This window comes from Lagenorhynchus albirostris, chromosome 2, assembly GCF_949774975.1.
Source record: "Lagenorhynchus albirostris chromosome 2, mLagAlb1.1, whole genome shotgun sequence".
In the NCBI taxonomy this organism is placed as follows: Eukaryota; Metazoa; Chordata; class Mammalia; order Artiodactyla; family Delphinidae; genus Lagenorhynchus; species Lagenorhynchus albirostris.
Genome location: NC_083096.1, coordinates 150,286,621 through 150,309,399, shown reverse-complemented (window position 1 = coordinate 150,309,399; position 22,779 = coordinate 150,286,621). Strand labels below are relative to the sequence as shown.

The following is a 22,779-nucleotide window of genomic DNA, read 5'->3' as shown; positions in this document are numbered from 1 at the left end:
CATGCTAGAGGAGAGCTAAGAAAATTACAGGAGCAAAGTGAGGGCACAGACAGCCCAGGAGAGAAGGCAGAGGCCTATGGAGAGATGCTGGTAGACTGGGGGATTTGATAGTGCGAGCTGTGGAAATTCCCTCGCGATGGCCTCTGTTAGTGAAATAAGAAGCAAGGTCATCAGCAGGGAGTGAGAATGAACCTGTATGAAGAGGGAGGAAAGGTTGTGAAATAATTAACTGAGAGAGTTAATGGACAAGAAAAATGTAGCATAATTGCTAGGAAGTTAAGTGCCCACTGGAGGTAAGTGGTCATGATTTTAAAGTAGTCTAGTCAACAGAATTGCTTTTCTTCAGCCATATTTGGCAGCATTGATGCAGACGTGGAGTAGCTGGGAGAACTGGATTTCATCAAGGTTTGGGTTTTGCTAAGCAAGGGATACAAATTTAGATCTGGCCAAGGGAGTTGAGGGTGTTTCCAGTAGTTGATTTTGATAGATATGGAACTTAAACCGGGTAAGGAAGTGTCTTAGCTCAGGCTGCCATACCAAGATACCATAGACCAAGGGGCTTAAACAACAGACATTTATTTTCTCACAGTTCTGGAGGCTGAAAGGTCAAGATCAAGGCGTGGGCAGATCTGGTTTATGGTGAAGCCTCTCTTCTTGGCTGGTAGGCAGTTGCCTTCTTGCTGTGTTCTCACATGACTTTTCTTATGCTTGTGGAGAGAGAGAGAGAGACCTCTGGTGTCTCTTCCTTTTCTGATAAAGACACGAACCTCATGACCTCATTTTTAAACAATTGAAGTATAGCTGATTTACAATGTTGTGTTTGTTTCCGATGTACAGCAAAGTGATTTGGATATATAGATATAGATATATAGATATATATTCTTTTCCATTATGGTTTATTGAATATAACTATATATTCAATATAACTATTGAATATAGTTCCCCGTGCTATACAGTAGGACCTTGTTGTTTATCCATTCTATACATAATAGTTTGCATCTGCTAGTCTCAAACTCCCAATCCAACCCTCCCCCCATCCCCCTTGGCAACCACAAGTCTGTTCTCTATGTCTGTGAGTCTGTTTCTGTTTCATAGATAAGTTCATCTGTGTCATTCTAGATTCCACATATAAGTGATATCATATGGTACTTGCCTTTCTCTTTCTGACTTACTTCACTTAGTATGATAATCTCTAGGTCCATCCATGTTGCTGCAAATGGCATCATTTCATTCTTTTTTTAGGGCTGAGTAATATGGCATTGTATATATGTACCAGCGCTGAGTAATATTCCATTGTATATACGTACCAATCTTCTTTATCCATTCATCTGTTGATGGACATTTATGTTGTTTCCATGTCTTGGCTATTGTAAATAGTGCTGCTATGAACATAGGTGTGCATGTAGCTTTTTGAATTATAGTCTTGTCTAGATATATGTCTAGGAGTGGGATTGCTGGATCATATGGCAGCTCTATTTTTAGTTTTTTGAGGAACCTCCATACTGTTCTCCACAGTGGCTGCACCTAGTTACATTTGTACCAACAGTGTAAGAGGGTTCCCTTTTCTCCATACCCTCTCCAGCATTTGTTGTTTGTAGACTTTTTAATGATGACCATTTTGACCAGTGTGAGGTGTTACCGCATTGTAGTTTTGACTTGCATTTCTCTAATAATTAGCAATGTTGAGCATCTTTTCATGTGCCTATTGGCCATCTCTATGTCTTCTCTGGAAAAATGTCTATTTAGGTCTTCTACCCATTTTTTGATTGGGTTGTTTTCTCAATATTGAGTTGTATGAGCTGTTTGTATATTTTGGATGTTAACCCTTTTTCGGTTGCATTGTTTGCAAATATTTTCTCCCATTCTGTAGGTTGTCTTTTCGTTTTGTTGATGGTTTCTTTTGCTGTGCAAAAGCTTTTAAGTTTGATTAGTCCCATTTGTTTATTTTTGCTTTTATTTCTTCTGCCTTGGGAGACTGATCTAAGAAAATATTGCTACAATTTATGTCAGAGAATGTTTTGCCAATGTTCTCTTCTAGGAGTTTTATGGTGTCAGGTCTTAACATTTAGGTCTTTAGACCATTTTGTGTTTATTTTTGTACATGGTGTGAGGAAATGTTCTAATTTCATTGTTTTACATGTAGTTGCCCAGCTTTCCCATCACCACTTGAAGAGACTGTCTTTTCTCCATATTCTTGCCTCCTTTGTTGTAGATTAATTGACTGTAGGTATGTGGTTTATTTCTGGGCTCTCTATTCTGTTCCATTGATCTATGTGTCTGCTTTTGTGCCAATAACATAGGAGTGGTGAGAGAGAAATCATTGTCTTGTTCTTGACTTTAGAAGGAAGGCTTTCAGCTTTTCACCATTATGTTGGCTGTGGATTTGTCTTAAATGGCCTTTGTTATGTTGAGATATGTTCCCCCTAAACCCACTTTGATGAGAGTTTTTATCGTGGATGGATGTGGAATTTTGTCAAATGCTTTTTCTGTATCTATTGAATGATTATGTGTTTTTTGTCTTTGCTTTTGTTAATGTGGTGTATCACATTGATTGATTTGTGTATGTTGAACCATCCTTGTGACCCTGAAATGAATTCAGCTTGATCATGGTGAATGATCCTTTTTATGTACTGTTGGATTCAGTTTGCTAAGATTTTTTTGAAGATTTTTGCATCTATATTCATCAAAGGTATTGGCCCAAAATTTCCTTTTTTGGTAGTGTCTTTGTCTTGTTTTGGTATCAGGGTAATGGTGGCCTCCATAGAATGAATTTGGGAGTCTTCCCACTTAAATTTGGGGGAATAATTTGTGAAGGATAGGTATAAGTTCTTTATATGTTTGGTAGAATTTCCCCAGTGAAGCTGTCTGGTCCTGGACTTTTGTTTGCTGTCTTTTTTTTGTTTTTTTTTTAATTACAGATTTTAAGTATTTCACTTCTAGTAATTGGTCTGTTCAAATTATCTGCTTCTTCTTCTTTTTTTTGTTTGTGGTACGCGGGCCTCTCACTTGTGGCCTTCTCCCGTTGTGGAGCACAGGCTCCAGACACGCAGGCTCAGTGACCATGGTTCACAGGCCTAGCCGCTCCGCGGCATGTGGGATCTTCCCGGACCAGAGCACGAACCCATGTCCCCTGCATCGGCAGGCGGACTCTCAACCACTGCGCAACCAGGGAAGCTCATCCCTTTATCATTATGTACATGATCCCTTCTTTGTCTTTCTATATGGTCTTTGTTTTAAAGTCAATTTTGTCTCATGTGGGTATTGCTTTCCTTGCTTTCTTATTGTTCCCATTTGCATGAAATATCTTTTTCCATCCTCCAACTTTCAGTCTGTGTGTGTATTTTGCCCTGAACTGAGTCTCCTGTAGGTGATATATTGTAGGTTCTTGGGGTTTTTTGATCCAATCAGCCACTCTATGTCTTTTGATTGGAGCATTTAGACCATCGACACTTAAAGTAATTATTGATAGGTATGTACTTCTTGCCATTTTAATTCTTGTTTTCCCATTGTTTTTGTAGTTTTTTGTTCTTCTCTTTGTTTTTCCTTTTGTGTTTCAATGATTTTCTTTCGTAATATGCTTGAGTTCCTTTCTTTTTGGTTTTTGTGAATTTTTTGTATGTTTTTGATTTGCAGTTACCATGGAGTTCAAGTATGTTGACCCATAACTATATCTACTTGCTTTAAACTGATAGTCATTCAAGTTCAAACACATTCTAAAAGATCTACTTTTTTATACTCCACTCCCCACATTTTGTAATTTTGATGTCCTATTTTACACCTTCATGCTGATCTTTTTACTGTTTATTGTAGTTATAATTGCTTTTACAATTTTTGATTGTTTTTTAAACTATGTACTGACTGATTTAAGTGATCTTCAATCCTTTTATATATCTGCCTTTCCTATTGTGATTTTCTCTTTCATACAGATTCTTGCTTCTTTTCTACTTAGAAAAGATCCTTCAGGGTTTCTTTTAGGGTAAGTTTAGTATAGCTGAATTCTTTTTTGCTTGTCTGAGAAATTTTTTCTCTCTCCTTTTATTCTAAATGATAATCTTGCTGGGTTATCTATTGTGGTCTTCAAAGGCTGTTTTTATGTGGGAGCATCCCTGTATAGACTGGGTTCATCCAATGTCTTTGGTGCAAGGGCTGGTTTTGATATGGACACCAGCCACATATTTTCTCAGGGTGTGCTGGCCACGATCACCTTGATAGGGACTGTGGTTGCCGTTGGAGGGTCTAAACCCTGTGTAGGGTGTGAGGCAGGACTTTCTCTCTGCTCCATGGCTTTTGCCGTGCAGACAGGGGTGTAGTTTACTCCCCAGCTGTTGGAGTAGAAGCCCTGAGGGCTGGGCTCAATCAGGCTCCATTCCCCTCAAGTGCACGCTCTGCCTCCAAAGAGGGGAGTGCTGAAGACATGAGGCCTGTGTGCTCACAGAGGACTGATGTGTTGCTTGTGTAGGTGTTCGAGGCTCTACTCAGACACAGCCCAAGTTCGAGTCTCTTCACCTGTTGTGTTGTCCCAGATCTAGTGCCAGGCTGTGGCATAGAGTGGGTGGAGCCAGAATATTTGCTAGGCTGGGGCGGAGTTGGGGCATTGTGGCTGCAGGAATTGACATTGCTGTCCTGCTGCTAGAGATCTGGCCTGCCTCTGTGACAGTCTTCTTCCAGGATTTGTCTGCCCCAGATCCAGTGCCAAAGTGTGGTAAGACGTGGGTGGGCTGTTTGCTTAGCTGGGAAAAGGGGCGGGGGCAGGGACCCAGTATGCTGGTTCCTAGCACTGCTTGAGTAAGTGCTGACAATGGCTATTGCCTCCCCACCCGGACCACACTCCAGGCCCCTCAGGGCTGTCTCTGTGTAGCTAGTCCAAGTCTTTTCCCAGGGCCCAGTTGGCTCAGATTTTACACCTAGCTGTGGTGTGGAGTGAGTGGGGCCAAGGTGTTTACCCCACTTGGACTGGGGAGTGTGGCAAGGCAGCAGCCGCCAATGTAAAACTCGCTCTGCCCTGATTGTTAGCAAGCCAGCACCTGTGCCCTCTTTGTGGTTAGAGTCTAGGCTTCTCCAACCCTTCTATCTGTCCCAGTTATTCTCCCAGCAGCCAAAGGGGTTTGCCTCCTTTGTCTAGGACCCCAGGACTGGGACGTCCTGCTCCCAGGGTGAGGGTCCACCTGTGTGGACCCTCTCTTCCTTTCAGGGGTGGAGGTCCCAACCTTATGCCTTTTTCCTGTCCTACCTGGTTACATGGAAATATTTCTTGCAGCTTTGGTTGTATAAGGGTTCTTCTGCCAGTTTCCAGTTAGTTCTCCTTGAGACTTGTTTCATGTGAAGATGTATTTTTGATGTATTTGTGGGGGGAGGTGAGCTCTACATCCTCCTACTCCACCATCTTGATCTCATTCTGATGCTTTCTTAACATGATAAATTGTACGTACCTTAATTCTAAAATCAGCATCTTACTTAACGGAGAAACACCAAAGACATTTCCACTAAGTTCAGGAATAAGGCAAGGAAGATCATTATTTTCATTACTGTTAACATTGGCTAACACCAAAGGCATCAGCCTATGCAATTAGACAAGAGAAATCAATTGGAGGTATGAAAATTGGGAAAACAGTAAAACTATCTTTATTTGCAGATAATATGATATTATTCCTGAAAAACTCTAGATAATAAACAATAAAACCAACTCATTTAGTACAAGAATTAAGTAAGATAGCAGCATAAAAAATTAACAGGAAGATATGAGAAATCCAAGAAGAGATGGTAAGAATGAAACTGAAACACTAGACTTTTTAGTCTCCAGCAGGATGGTACATACTTGGCATGTTTGGCACCACTCCTTAATAAATCTGAAGTTGTCCTCAGAAATCTTTTCAAAATAGTTTTCCCTGTAACAATCATGAAGTGAAGGAAGTTAGCATTGGAGAATAAACTTATTTTCTATCTCAAAAAAAATTAAGGGGAATTCCCTGGCAGTCTGGTGGTTAGAACTCTGTGCATCCACCACAGGGGAAATGGGTTTGATCCCTGGTCAGGAAAGTAAGATCCCATATGCTGCATGGCTTTTCCCCCCCAACCCAAAAAAAAAAAAAAAAAGAAAAAAATTAACAGGCATAGATGAATAGCCATCAGGTATATAAACAATAATCAGTTAGCAGATATGATGGTAGAGAAAAAAATCCATTTATAATAGTAACAAAGAAAATGACACTTAGGAATAAACTTAGTAAGAAATATACAAAGTCTATATGAGGAAAACTTGAGAACTATCCTGAAGCATATAAAAGTAGACATAGGCAAATGGAAAGATGTCCCTTACTTTCAGATAGGCTGATTCAACACAATAAAATGTCAGGAATTCCCTGGCGGTCCAGTGGTTAGGACTCTGCACTTTCACTGCTGATGGCCTGGGTTCAATTCCTGGTTGGGGAACTAAGATCCCACAAGCCACGTGGCATGGCCTAAACAAAACAAACAAGCACAGTAAAATGTCAGTTCTCCTTAAGTTAGTTTATAAATTTAATAGTGATCCCCCCAAATGTCAACAGGTTGGTACTAACTTCATATGGGAAAATAAACATGCAAAAACAGACTGAAAAACACTAAAACAGGAAAGGTAAACAGGAAAGGTATGAGGAGGCACTAGCTCTGTCAGTAATTAAAACATAGTCTAAAACCTCTCTAATTAACATAGTGCTGGATTACTTTTGCAGAAAATAAGTGATTTTTTAACAGCTTGGTACTTTATTATTTTTTGATTGACATAATTGACATACAGCATTGTATAATTTAAAGGTGTACATGTTGGTTTGCTGTATTTATATATTGCAATATGATTACTATAGTAGCATTAGCTAACACTTTTATCATGTCTCATATTTGTTATTTCTTTTGTGTGTTGAGGATAGTTAAGATTTAGTATCTTAGCAACTTTGAAGTTCATAATACAGTATTGTTGACTGTAATCACTATGTTCTGTATTAGATCTCCAGAACTTATTTATCTGTTCACCGTAAATTTGTACCCTTAAACAACATCTCCCTAATTCCCCCAGCCCCTGCTAGCCACTATTCTATTCCCTGTTTTTACAAGTTCTGTTTTTTAAGATTCCACATATAACTGAGATCTTACAGTATTTGTCTTTCACTGTCTGACTTATTTCACTCAGCATAATGCCATCAAGGTCCATCCATTTTGTTCCAAACGGTAGGATTTCCTTCTTTCTCATGGCTGAATAATGTTCCATTGTATATCTATACCACATCTTTATCTATTCATTTGTTGACAGACATTTAGACTATTTTCATGTTTTGACTACTGTGAATAATGCTGTAGGAAACATGGGTGTATAGATATCCCTTCAAGATACTGATTTCAATTCCTTCAGATATATACCCAGGAGTGGGATTCCTAGACCATTTGGTAGTTCAATTTTTAATTTCTTGAGGAACCTCCATACCATTATCCATAATGGTTGTACCAATTTACATGCCCACCAACAGTGTATAAATGTTCCCTTTTCTCCATGTCCTCACCAACTTTTGTTATCTCTGGTCTTTTTGATAAAAGGCTTCCTAACAGGTGTGAGGAGATATCTCATTGATTTGATTTGATGATTATTAGTGATGCTGGTGATTAATCCCTGATGATTAGTGATGCTGAGCACCTTTTCATATACCTATTGGCCATTTGTATGTCCTCTTTGAAAAAATGTCTATTCAGATCCTTTGCCCATTTAAAAAATGGATTGTTTTCTTTTTTTTGCTATTGAGCTGTATGAGTTCTTTACATATAGTTCTATATATATATATAATATATATATATAGTATAGTTCTAATATTTTGGATATTAGTCCCTTATGAGATATATGATTTGCAAATATTTTCTCCCATTCTGTAGGTTTTTTCAATTTACTGATTGTTTCCTTTGCTGTGCAGAAACTCTTTAATGTAGTCTCACCTGTTTATTTTAGTTTTTGTTGCCTGTGCTGTTGGTGACTTATCCAAGAAATCAGCAATGAGTAATTTTTAAAATCAATAAGATATGTAATTCTTTGACTTATTTTGTATGTGTCTTTCCTAGTGACATTCCTGTGATTTCAAAATATGGGTTTGAGAACCTGACAAGATAGCTTTAGCTTATGTAGTTTATTTGCTTGAGCAAATCATTTCTGAATTTTAGTTGTGATAGATAAACCAGAGTTTTATGTCGTAGCATCTGGAGATGTTGAAGTACCACATATAGATGAAATTAATGCAGAGCAACTCCAGTAGATTATTGAGGTAGTCACAGTTTTACCTGTGTGTGCCAAGCATAAGTCTTTAAAAGAACAGGCAAAAATCATGTTATCAAAATTTCCAGCTGCCTTGGTAGCCATGTGCAAGTCCCTGTATTAAGTCATTTGTACTATTCTTTGAAAGTATCAAAACACTTAGAAACCATAGCCCGCCCATGAGTGACAGTAGGGCACTCACAATATTGGGAGAATTTAGCAAGTCAAGTTGTAAAGAAGACATAAAAGACATTGGCGGGCTTCCCTGGTGGCGCAGTGGTTGAGAGTCTGCCTGCCGATGCAGAGGACGTGGGTTCGTGCCCCGATCTAGGAAGATCCCACATGCCGCAGAGCGGCTGGGCCCGTGAGCCATGGCCGCTGAGCCTGCGCGTCCAGAGCCTGTGCTCCGCAACGGGAGAGGCCGCAACAGTGAGAGGCCCGCGTACCGCAAAAAAAAAAAAAAAAAAAAAAAAAAAAAAAAAAAAAATATATATATATATATATATATATATATAAAAAGACATTGGCAAACAGCACTGGTTAAGTCTACGAGTTTTCTTTTGAAACCTTTTGTAATCAAAATGAAGAATAAAAAATTGTTATTAAGGCAGTGTGTGTGTATGTATGTGTATTCTTTTTTTATTTTATTTTCTAACATTTCTCTCTTTCTAATATATATATATATGTGAGATATGCTGTTATTTGAAAGAATGACTAGTTTGCACTAAAGAACTCTGTCACTGCATTGAATGAGTCTTTCAGTGGTCACTACTTTCCAACCGTTTTCCTCCAATCATTTTTAAATGTTTTCTTTTTTTTTGGTCACGCGGCTACCATGGATTAAACCTGGGTCCCCTGCAGTGGAAACGCAGAATCCTAACCACTGGACCACCAGGGAATTTCCTTAAAATGGTTTTTTAATAATGAAATGTTTGAGGGAATTTCCTGGCATTCCAGTGGTTAGGACTCCGAGCTTTCACTGCCAAGAGTGTGGGTATGATCTCTGGTTGGGGAACTAAGATCCCGCAAGCCACAGGTTGCGACCAAAAATTTTTTTTTAAATGAAATGTTTGATAGATTTAAGTTGGAAATTGCTATTTTAATTTTGTATAAGCAATTTACTAAATATGAAATTTTATATACACTTTCATCTAAAGTGAAATGAAAATGAATCAGAGAAGAAATATTGGTTTAAGTGATAGTGATTGTTAACATCTTTTAAAGAAGTAGATACATTTTTTTCTGAAAAAGAATTGAAGAAAATAAGACCAAAACCTGTTAGAAATACGAGCAAAACACACAAAAAGACAATTCACAAAAAATATTAACATGCCCTTAAACATACGAAAAGATATTCAACCTTACTCATAATAACAGAAAATGCAAAGTAAACCTACTCTGAGATACCATTTCTCACCCATCAGACTGGTAAAAATTAAAACTCATGACACATTTCTGTTGGTGAGGCTGTAGGGGAACAGACATCCTTATACACTGCTGACGGAAATGCAAATTGGTACAGCCCTACAGAGGGGAATTTGGCAACATCTATCAAAACTGCATATGCATTTATCTCTTGACCCATTTATCTCACTTACAGAAGATATGCCTCAAACAATACAAAGATACTTATGGACTAGTTTATTCATTGCAGGATTGTTTGTAATTGCAAAATATTGAAAGCACCATAAATGCCATACAGGAAAGTGATTGAATAAATTATGGTACATCCACAAACACGAGTACTATGCTACTGTAAGAAAGAATGTATATGAACAGATACAGAATATACTGTTAAGTGGAAAAAGCAAAGTGCAAAAGAGTATCTACAGTATACTACCTTTTGTGTAAGAAAGAGTGAAAACAAGAAAATATGCATGCATCTGTTTATTTGTGTGGAAGAAGCATAGCATGGAAGGAACAGAAATAAATGAGACTGGTGACCGACACTGGGTGGGTAGGATGGGGTGGGGATGTGGGGGAAAGAATGTGGGGATGGAAGTAGGGTACAGAGAATGGGAAAGGGGAGAGATACTTTGCTGAGTGGGCCTGTTAGTACAGTTCTGAGTTTTGGAATCATCCTAATGTTTTATACACTAAAAACAGAAATAAACAAACAAAAACCCAAAAATACGGGAAACCTACAATGGAATACAAAGAAACAAATGAAATTAAATGCATTTTAAATGAAAAACATAACCACACTGAAGAAGAAAAATAGAGCTAATTCAGATGGCTTTTGAACACAGAATTATATGTACAAACTCTCCAGTCAAAGAAAAACAGAAATATGGAGTTCTGTTTAATATCGAGATCTGGTTTGGTTTTTTGCAATGGTATGGGCTAGAGTTTTTGAAACTTCTCTTTCTGTGTATTCCAGGATTGAATATATAAGCCAGGTTTCTCACTGTTGGAGAAGGAAGTTACAAATGTGAAAAGAAGATAGGCTAGAATGAACCCTGTGTTATTGGATTAAAGTTGGAAGTGTTCATATGAATTCACGGTTTGGACATGTGTGTGTATGTGTATATGTATATACATATTTCTTAGCTTGGTCCACTAAGAGTGTCTAAAAACAGTAACACCTTAGTAGCAAGGAGCTCCTCTAGTGTTTAGATCTTGCTTTAGATCCACGCTAAGAGAAACCAACACTTGAAGGCTGGGGTTGGGAAAACACACATGAACTTGGGCAATCTTTTTGTGGCAGAAATTAAGAAAGTACTTAAGGAAGGATGGTGACATGTCAAAAGGACACAGGAGCTAGATTAAAGTGGCTCCCTCTGGTCAAATATGGGACATTTCAAGCATCAAAATAAGTGAGAATATGGATTAGAATGCATTGAGTAAAACAGGAATCCATGAGTTGATACTGTTATACATAAATAAATAAACAAAGGAGAAGGAGAAACTATTCCTTTCAGTAGAATGCCAACTAATAAATGTAGAAGGATGGTTTAATTAGGAATTACTATCTGGCAGCCATAATAGTAATAATTGATTCAGGCAAGAATCCTCAAAAGATACTAAAACTAATGGGTAAACTTAACAGAGTCTCAAAGATTCTCCCCACAAAGTACTGATTGATCGTGAAAGGAAAAACTGTAACTTTAACCTCCAAGTATTTTGGAATTCTCCAGCTATCTTTCTGTTATTGATTTCTAGTTTAAATCCATTGTTGTCTGAGAGCAGACATTGTATGATCTCTAGTCTCTTACATTTGTTAGGGTGTGTTTTATGGCCCAGAATGTAGTCTGTCTTGTTCCATGTGAGCTTATGAAAAATGTGTTTTGTGTTATTGTTGGATGAAATAGTCTATAGACGTCAATTACATGCAGTTGATTGATGGTGCTATAGAGTTCACCTATGTCCTTACTGATTTGCCTGATGGATCTGTCCATTTTTAATGGAGGAGTATTGAAGTCTCCAACTATAAAAGTGGATTCATTTATTTCAAACATTGTACTTCTATCAGCTTTGACTCACATTTTTCTTTTTTTTTGCGGTACGCGGGCCTCTCACTGTTGTGGCCTCTCCCGCTGCGGAGCACAGGCTCCGGACACGCAGGCTCAGCGGCCATGGCTCACGGGCCCAGCCGCTCCGCGGCATGTGGGATCTTCCCGGACCGGGGCACGAAATCATGTCCCCTGCATTAGCAGGCGGACTCTCAACCACTGCGCCACCAGGGAAACCCCTGACTCACATATTTTGATGCTCTGTTGTTAGATGCATACGCAAGAAGGACTGTTACGTCTTCATGGAGAACTGACCCTTTTATCGTTATGCCCCTCTTTATGCCTGATAATTTCCCTTGCTTGGAAGTTTGCTACGTCTTAAATTAATACAACTACTCCAGCTTCCTTTTGATTACTGTTAGCATGGTATATCTTCCTCTACACCTTTACTTTTAATCTATATGTGTCTTTATATTTAGAATGGGTTTCTTAATCCCATCCAGTTGGGAAAATCAAGTTGGAGTATGGAACATAACTTCTGATCTCCTTCAAGTGTCTTCATACTCCTTCCCTCTTGCTAAAATGAAAGTATTTTATACCAAGAAAAATTAAAGTGGGTTTCTTGTAGAAACATATAATTATGTTCTTTTATCTATGCTGACAATCTCTATCTCTTAATTGGTGTATTTAGACCATTGAAATTTAAAATGATTATTGATATAGTTGGATTAATATCTACCATATTTATTACTATTTTCTATTTGTTGCCCTTGTTCTTTGTTCCTGTTTTTGCCTTCTCCTCTTTTTCTGCCTTTTGTGGTTTTATTGAGCATTTAATATGATTTCATTTTCTCTTTCTTAGCATATCAATAAAAATATTTTTAGCATATCAATAAAATTATATTTTTTATCTTTATAGTGAAGAAATTTATGGTGAAAGTTAATATCATCAGTAAAAGGACACCAGATATCATACATCTTCTGATACAATGCACTGAGAAGGGCACATCACTTACCCTGTTTTCCTGCCAAAAAATGCATAACCTTAATTAGTCATGAGGAAACATCATAACAAACCCAAATTAAAAGACATTTCAAAATGTACTCTTCAAAAATGTCAAGATCATAAAGGACAAGGAACGACTGAGGAATTCTTCCAGAATAAAGAAGAATTGAGACATGACAACTGAATGTAACTCATGGTCCTAGATTTTCTGTGCTTATAATGAATGTTATTAGTATAATTGGCAAAGAATAAAGCCATTTAGTATTGTATCAGTATTAATTTCCTGATTATGATACTTATATTGCAGTTATAAAATGAATGAACTACAACACCACAAATGAATCTTGTCCCGAGTGCATGAAGCAAGATACAAATGATATCATTTGTATAAAGTTCAAAAAAACAAGCCAAAATAACTATATTGTTTAGAGACATATATATGTGATAAAACTACAAAGAAAAATAAACAAGTAATTAACATAAAGTTCAGGATCATAGTTACCTCTAGGGATAGAAAGGGGCACGTGATCTGGAGGGAAGTCTTGTATGGGTGAGAGGCTGCCTTTGGGGTGCTAGCTAAGTTCTATTTTTTGATCTGGGTGGTGGTTAAATGAATGTTCACATTAGAATTAGTCATTGTACATCAAAAAGACAACAAATAAGAGAAAAGGGAACCCTCATGCGCTGTTTGTGGGAAAGTAAATTGGTGGTTGCCCTAGGGAAAACAGTATGGAGGTTCCTCAAAAAATTAAGAATAGAATTACCATATGATCCAGCAATTCCACTTCTGAGTATTTACCCAAAGAAAACAAAAACACTAATTCAAAAAGATACATACAGGGCTTCCCTGGTGGCGCAGTGGTTGAGAGACCGCCTGCCAATGCAGGGGACAAGGGTTCGTACCCCGGTCCGGGAAGATCCCACGTGCCATGGAGCGGCTGGGCCCTTGAACCATGGCCACCGAGCCTGCGCGTCCAGAGCCTGTGCTCCGCAACAGGAGAGGCCACAACAGTGAGAGGCCCGCGTACCGCAAAAAACAAACAAAAAAAGATACATACAAACCAATGTTCATTGCACCATTATTTACAATAGCCAAGATGTGAAAGCAACCTAAGTGCCCATCAATAGATGAATGGCTAAAGAAGATGTGGTATATATATACAATGGAATATTAGCCATAAAAAATGAAATCTTGCCATTTGTGACAACATGGATGTATCTAGAGGGTATTATGCTAAGTGAAATAAGTCAGACAGAGAAGGAGAAATAACACATGATCTCACTTATATGTGGAATCTAAAAAACAAGCAAACAAAACAAAACGAAAGCAGACTCAGATACAAAGAACAAATGGCTGGTTGCCAGAGGGGAGGGGCGGAGTGGGGGAGAAATAGATGAAGGGGATTAAGAAATACAAACTTCAGCTAGAAAATAAATAAGCCACAGGGATGTAATAAACAGCATAAGGAATATGGTCAATAATATTGTAATAACTTTGTATGGGGACAGATGGTAACTAGACTTATCCTGGTGACCATTTAATAATGTACAAAAATGTCAAATCACTATGTAGTACATCTGAAACAAATATAATATTGTATGTCAACAATATCTCTATTTTAAAACATGCTGAAAGACTACAAAAATACATTTTGATTACAAAAAAGAATTAGTTGTACTTTACATTTATATTTTATGCACTTTAACATGTGTTATATTTCACAATGAAAGAGTTCTTAAAATAAATAGTGCTTTTATAAGGGATTAAAAAAAACCCACAAAGCACAATGTCAAATTTTCATGACAGCAGTCTCCTGGTGTCCTTTCCTGAATTTGGCAGACAGAATTGCCAGAGGAAAGGCATTGATAGGGGGTGGGCGGACAAAAGCAGTAGTGTGACCTGGCAAAGGTAAAGGGCCATGGCATCAGCTAGAGCAGCGGTCCACAACATTTTGGCACCAGGGACTGGTTTTGTGGAAGACAATTTTTCCATGGACGGGGGTGGGAGTGGGGGTGGTTCACGCAGTAATGCGAGCGATGGGGAGCGGCAGATGAATCTTCACTCACTCATCCGCCTCTCACCTCCTGCAGTGTGGCTGGTGGAGGGGGGGAGCAGTTGCGGACCCCTGAGCTAGAGCACTTAAACTTTAGTGTGCTCACAGACCCCTGGGCATCTTGCTAAAATGCAGACTCTGAATCCGTAGGTCCGGGGATTCTGCATTTCTTAGTTATATATTTATTTATTTTTGGCTGCGTTGGATCTTGGTGCTGCGCATGGGCTTTCTCTAGTTACGGTGAGCAGTGGCTACTCTTCGTTACGGTGCGCGGGCTTCTCACTGCAATGGCTTCTCTTGTTGTGGAGCACGGGCTGTAGGCGCACAGGCTTCTGTAGTTGTGGCACATGGGCTCAGTAGTTGTGGCGCACAGGCTTAGTTGCTCCGCGGCATGTGGGATCTTACCTGGGCTCGAACCCTTGTCTGCTGCATTGGCAGGCGGATTCTTAACCACCGTGCCACCAGGGAAGTCCGTGGGATTCTGCATTTCTAAGAAGCTCCCGGGTAACACCCATGCTGCTGGGTTCACAAACCACTTTCTGAGTAGCATTTCTACATGGAAAGTCAGTATAAGATTTTTAAAGAACAGTACATTTTTGGGGTGGGGGCAGAGCAGGTGGCTACAGCAAAAGGTAAGGCATATACAGAGCATAAAGGACCATAGAAAATTTTACTCCTCCAGAGGTGAAAAATTCCTGTTTTTCCACAATGGTTTACAATTATGCATCACACCAAGTAGAATAAGGATTAAATATAAGATTCATGAGCAGCAAAGGAATAAGCTGGAACAAGAGCAATAAGTTCATCCTCTTGTGTGCAGTATGTGAAAAGCAGAGGGACCCTCTTTACATCCTCCTGCTGAAACCGGAACTTCCTGAGGGGAACTTTCCTTGAGAATCTCACGAACCTGTTGGTATTTTAGGAGGGGTTAACATAGAGTGGTGTTAGCTTTAATAACTGCAAAGCCATCATGAGCTTCTCTCTTTGTTGGCATTGGAAGTAGGCTGGATTTAACAATGGCAATAATCATATGACCAGAAGAAGTGACATTTCATATCCGCTTTGCTGGGTGCTAGCGAATATCACTCTTTGTTTTCACAGGATGTGAAAGAGCTGCTGTAGGAGGAATGCTCCATCGGTGCTAACCAAACAGAAGTCAGATGGCAGATTGACTGCCACTGGTGAGTTCCATCCCACATCCAGGGAAGACGCGATTCTAATCTTACACAAATGTTTCCAGAGAACTAATGAAGAGGGAACACTTTCCATGTGATTTTATGAGGCCATCGTAACCTCGATGCCAAAACCTGACAAGGACACTTTCCAATTTTAGTATACGTGCTGCTGAAGCGAGCACGACAAGGACAATTTGAGGAAGGAAGATGATAGGCTGGCCAAGCTCACCCCTAAATATAAATACAAAAATCTTAAACATAGCATTAGCACACTATGTCATTGATCTCAATTATTGGTTGCCCCATCCTATGGGAGAATTATACTTCTAATTCTCTATGGGCATCAGGCGTGGTCAAAGGACTTGCTTAAGCCAATAAAATGTGAGCAAAAGTGACCCACGCCCTTTTCAAGCAGAAGCTTTAGGAGCCATTGTGTGGTTCTACCATTGATCCTTCTGTGATACGAGTAGGGTGTCCAAGATAAGGACCGCTCTACCCTTTTGGGTTCCAGAATGAAGAAAATGTGAATACCGCAGCCAAACTTTAACCTGAGCGTGAAACAAACCCTGTTGCTCCAAACCACTAAGATCTGCGCATTGTTACTGCAGAAATGGCGAAAGTGTAAGAGGATCAGCTGCTTAGCCTGGCGGTCATTGGTCTGGTTGATGATGTCATTGATGGGCCATTTGCTGCTTCTGGGTAATATAAACAAAAGAACTATGCACAGATATAAATAGCAGTCTAAAAAGCCTTGCAAATCTTTGTTCACATATGCGCAGTCTCAGATGACACAAGCAAAGACAGGGAAAAGGAAGTAGGGATCGATATTGACGTGACAAAGTAGGAAACCAAATTATGACATTAATGGACACTCCAGGCCATAAGGATTTCACCCCAGATATAATTAGAGGAGCTGTCCAGGCTGAGGTAGCTGAGATGTGGATACTGGCAGGAAAGGAGTTTGAAAATGGATCATGACCTCCCAATTCATCCCTTAAAGAAACACAGATCCATCTACCCCAAAGAATCTGTTCAAGCTTGCACTCAGCAAAGGGCTCAACTCATCTTTAGTAATGAAACTCCTACCCCTAATGGATTTCCTGTGCTGTTATACTGTTAAGCTGTAAGTGCAGCTGTCATTATTTAAAGATTGAGTAGTGTCTTTAAAAAAAAATACTGATGATGCCACAAAGGAAAAAGAAAACTGATTTGTTAACTAATAGCCAGATGCTACAGATATAGACTCTATGTTTTTTGTTTTGTTTTTATTTTTAATTAGGGTAAAACATAACATAAAATTTACCATCTTCATTTTTTTTTTTTTTTTTTTTTGCGGTACGCGGGCTTCTCACTGTTGTGGCCTCTCCCATTGAGGAGCACAGGCTCCGGATGTGCAGGCTCAGCAGCCATGGCCCATGGGCCCAGCCGCTCTGTGACACGTGGGATCCTCCCGGACCGGGGCACGAACCCGCGTCCCCTGCATCGGCAGGTGGACTCTCAACCACTGCGCCACCAGGGAAGCCCCATCTTCATTATTTTTAAGTGTACAGTTCAGTAGTGTTAAGTATATTCACATTGTTGTGCAACCAGAACTTTTTTATCTTGCAAAATTGAAACTCTATACTCATAAAACAACTCCCCATTTCTTCTTCCCACCCAGCCCCTGGCAACCAGCATTCTACTTTCTGTCTCTATGGATTTGACTACTATGGGTGCCTCATAGAAGGGAAATCATGCACTCTTTGTGACTAGTTTATTTCACTAGAATAATGTCTTCAAGTTTCGCCCATGTTACAGCACATGTCAAACTTTCCTTCCTTTTAAAATTTAGTTTAATATTTTCCCCTTTATTGAGATATAATGGACATATAGCACTGAATAAGTTTAAGGTGTACAGCATAATGACTTGACATACATATACTGTGAAATGATTACCACAATAAGTTAACATCCACTACCTCATATAGTTACCAAAAAATTTTTTTTCCTTGTGATGAGAACTTTTAGGATCTAGTTTCTTAGCAACTTTCAAATATGCCATACAACAGCATTAACTATAGTCACCATGTTGTACGTTACATGCCCAGTACTCATTTAACTTATAACTAGAATTTGTACCTTTTGACCACCTTCATTCAATTCCCCCACCCTTTTCCTTCCTTTCTAAGGCTGAACAATAGTCCACGCTATGTATATACGACATTTTATTTATCCCTTCACAGACTCAAAACTTTTGAGATATACAAAGTCTTTCAAAAGCTAGAGAGATACAGACTGTTTCAGTGTCTGTGTAACAGCTGGTGGGTGTGGTTGCTGGATATAAGAATGAGAGGTCAGGATTTCTGCCAACTCACCTAAACGCCCAGAAGGTTTAATCTCTGCTTTCAAAAATTCTGTTTACTTAAGCTAAAGAAACAATGTGCACTTGAGATTTTTTTTTAATTAGAGAGGAAAAAAGCTATGATAATTGCTAGAAATTATTAATAACTGTTCTTTTAGAAAATTAAAAAGTGGTAACAGATAAAGAAGAGGTTAGATTGCCCTTTCTGCTCAAAAATTGGATTTTCCTATGAAATTTTAGTAAGTGGAATTAAGTTGTTGAGATTTATGGAAACTCTGCCAAATATGTATTAAAAGACATCACATCAAGGTGAAATAAGCTCTATTTCCAACCAAACTGTAAATGGTTCCAGTTTTCTCTTTTGATTTGCAATTTTACTACATACTTTTAAAGGAAACAACTAAAGTGGATTTAATTGTTAAAGCAGTGGAACATTGACCTGTACCCTTTTGTTCAGGTAACTGTAGGAGAAGACTGGCTGGAGGTTTCAGAAAAGAGATGTTGGTGTTGAATGTAAGAGAGTTCCTCCTCTAACATGTACATTAAAAAAAATTAATCTGAAATTTGTGGAAGCTGTTCCAGTAGTAACCAAGATTTAGAATTTCAGATGTATAAATCCAACTAATAAAATACCTTTAGTTTGAACATTCAAAATATCAATCAACTTGATTCACCACATTCACAAATCATAAGAGAAAAAGCATATGACTGTTTCAATAGACATAGAAAAAGCATTTGATAACATTTAATATCTATTCCCCAAAACTCCTAAGAAACTAAGAATAGAATGACATTTCCTTAGTCTGATAAAAGCTGTTTACAAAAACCCTGGAGCAAGCAACAAAGCTTTCCTTTTGAGATTGGAACAAGACATGAATGCCTGCAATCATCGCTTCTATTCAATGTTGTCCTTGAGGTCATAGCCTGTGATGTATGAAAAGGAAAAAAAATTAAAAGATAAAGGACTGGAAAGGAAGAAACAAAACTGGCATTATTTGCAGATCCTATGATTATATGTATTTAAAAACCTTAAGTAATGTAAAGATAAATAATTAAAACTTAGCACAGTTGCTAGATATAAAACCAACACTAAAAAATCAGTTGTAGGGCTTCCCTGGTGGTGCAGTGGTTGAGAGTCCGCCTGCCGATGCAGGGGACACGGGTTCGTGCCCTGGTCCGGGAAGATCTCACGTGCTGCGGAGCGGCTAGGCCCGTGAGCCATGGCCGCTGAGCCTGCGCGTCCAGAGCCTGTGCTCCGCAACAGGAGAGGCCACAACAGTGAGAGGCCCGCGTACCACAAAAAAAAAAAAAAAAAAAAAAAAAAAAATCAATTGTATTTCTAAATACATTCCTGTAAGAAAGCAAAAATTGAAATTAAAAAAAAAATTCACAATGGCATTAAAAAAAAAGGAAGTCCTAGGAACAAGTCTACCAAAATATGTGCAAGACCTCTTCAGGGAAAATGATAAAACTTTAATGAGAGACATTATAGAAGATCTAAATAGATGGAAAGATATGTTTATGTATTGGAAGAGTAACATATTTAGTTTCTTCAAATAGATTTATAGATTCAATGCAATACCAAAGAAAAGGCCAGCATGACAATAATGTCATAAAATATTTGTGGGAATGTAAATGGATAAGAATTACCAATTACCGGAGCAGTAAAGAAGAGAGGCGAAAGTGACCCCTTGACTGACCAAAGCTGGTGCACCACTGCATCCCTGTGTCCAGAGCCTATGTCCCGTCTCAACCAGGCCCAAGAAAAAGTCTGAAGTGGATGCTAGAGATAAAGCCAAGATGAAGGACAAACCACAGAGAAGATCTGCAAGGTTATCTGCTAAACCTGTTCCTCCAAAGCCAGAGTCCAAGCCTAAAAAGGCCCCTGCAAAGAAGAGAGAGAAGGTACCCAAAGGGAAAAAAGGGAAAGCTGATATTGGTAAGGATGGGAATAACCCTGCAGAAAATGGAGATCCCAGGGCTTCCCTGGCTTCCCTGGTGGCGCAGTGGTTGAGAGTCTGCCTGCCGATGCAGGGGACACGGGTTCGTGCCCCGGTCCGGGAAGATCCCACGTGCCGCGGAGCGGCTGGGCCCGTGAGCCATGGCCGCTGAGCCTGCGCGTCCGGAGCCTGTGCTCCGCAGCGGGAGAGGCCACAACAGTGAGAGGCCTGCGTACCGCAAAAGAATAAAAAAAAAAGAAAATGGAGATCCCAAAACAGACCAGGCACAGAAAGCTGAAGGTGCTGGAGATACCAAGTAAAGTGAGTGCATTTTTGATAACTGTGTACTTCTGGTGAGTGTACACTTTGAAATACTATTTTTTAAATCAAGTTTTATAAAAATGCAAAAAAAAAAAAAAAGAATTACCAATTACCTCCTGAGAAAAACCAAGACAGTAGGACCCACACTACTAGGGAGTAGTATTTACTACAAACTATCATAATTAAAATAGTGTGGTATTACCAATGTTCATAGCAGCATTATTTACAGTTGCCAAGATATGGAAGCAGTCTAAGTCTCCATCAGCAGATGAATGGATAAAGAAGATGTGGTATATATACAATGGAATACTACTCAGCCATAAAAAAGAAATAAATTTTTGCCATTTGCAGCAACATGGATGGACTTGGAGGGCATTATGCTAAGTGAAACAAGTCAGACAGAGAAAGACAAATACTGTATGATATCACTTATATGCAGAATCTAAAAATACAGCAAACTAGTAAATATAACAGAAAAGAGGCAGACTCACAGATGTAGAGGACAAACTGGTGATTACCAATGGGGAGACGGGGAGGGGCAATATAGTGGTGGCGCAGTGGGAGGTACAAATTATTGGGTATAAGATAGGCTACAAGAATGTATTGTACAACACAGGGAACATAGCCAAAATTTTGTAATAACTGTAAATGGGGTGTAACCTTTCAAAATTGTATAAAAAGTAAAAAGTAATTTTTAAAAAGATAGTGTGGTATTAGTGTAGAAACTGGCCAATGGAAAAGTATGGGTTTGGACAAAGGAAGCCCATACCTACCTACCTGTTATCCAAGAGGACTATCCAGCCCTGGGTACCTCCTCATTTAGACCACTACCTTCCATGGAAATGTTATTCTTTAAAGTCTGGAGCCAAAGTCTCCTCAAGAAGTATGGCAATGGCTGGAATAAATGCCCATAATGAGAGCAGGAAGACTGCCTCAGGCTACAAGCATTTGGGGACATTCTCCTAGGAGATTTTGTAACTTAGTTTATACAAGGAGCACATTCAAATAGAGTCAATATAGAGCCTCCACCATCCATGACTGTACCTCATAAGAACATACCTTTTTCTGATAATTCTCAGTTCATACTGGGAAAAACCACACACATCTGTACCTGGAGGAGAGAACAATTTCTCAGTTAAATCTGGTCTGACCGTCTCTTAGCTCGATCAATTCAATGACAATGGTTATAAAAAGATGTTGAAATGGACTTTTTCCTGTTATTCTAGAAGGTCCATTAGGACCAAAGCTGAGAACAAGGCAGCATCAGGTGTTCTGATAATTAAGGGCTGGCCACCTGTTTGAGGACTTAAGAGGTAACCCACTGGCTCTGCTATCCCTAACCACCATTCCAAAACCCCCTCTCAAAGAAAGCAGAAAAAAAGGAGGAAGGAGAGAGGGAATGAGGGGGGTTATCAGACATATGAGTCTTTGGCCTAGGGAGAAGAGATATGGCTTTTCTTTTCCCTTCATGCTGGGGAGGAGGAGATTTCATGCCCCTCCCCAAGAAAGGGTGGTCCAAGAGAATCACTTGTAGGGATATTGGAGGTAATCACACAAGGAGACTGGCATCTCATGCCCATGCTGGACATGAAATGGACTTGGTCTACCTTCTGTGTCTGGTTGAGCAGGAAGAAAGGAAACTGGATAGAGATGGCAGGGTAGCAAGAGAGTACTACCATGGAGCAGCCTGTACTCCCATGATTTGGAGTTTCCTATAGGCCAGTGGCTACCAGCTGAATTTACACTACACTGCCAGTTACCTACTCAAGAGAACTGGATGAGGAGACCCCACCAACTGGAGGCTATGGAGTGTACTACTTCCATCCTGACTTCATAAGAATCATCATCTCCAACCTGATGCCACACATTTTATGATTCCATCCTATTCCAATTTCCACTCCCATTCTACCTCCACTCGTATCCCCATCTCTATACCCCTCTCCTCATCTCCATTCCCCCATCCCTACAGATCCATCTTCCCATCTTCATTTTCATTCCCATCCTTCTCCTCCTCTATCCCCCTCTCTATCCTCAGATTCTACCCATCCCCATCCCTATCTGGTCTCCATTCCACCCACATCTCCATCTTCATTTTTATCTTCAGTTTCATCCATCTTTATCACCAGCTCCTGCTTCTTCCAAGGTTCGTTCCTATCCCGTTCCAATACTCATCCTTGGTGAATCTCAATCTTCATTGCTATCTCCATCCTATCTCCAATAC

At 39.3% G+C, this 22,779-nt stretch overlaps 1 protein-coding gene across 1 annotated transcript in view; it reads left to right on the top strand.

Annotated features, from left to right (window-relative positions):
- The window catches only part of LOC132515559 (non-histone chromosomal protein HMG-17-like), a 69,004-nt gene extending 48,447 nt beyond the window's left edge, over window positions 1-20,557 (top strand). Inside the window, exons 2-3 of the mRNA XM_060141943.1 lie at window positions 20,055-20,258; window positions 20,494-20,557. Of these exons, the coding sequence (XP_059997926.1) occupies window positions 20,055-20,258; window positions 20,494-20,557 (268 nt within the window). The remainder of the gene's footprint in view (window positions 1-20,054; window positions 20,259-20,493) is intronic.
- Window positions 20,558-22,779: the final 2,222 nt, after the last annotated feature.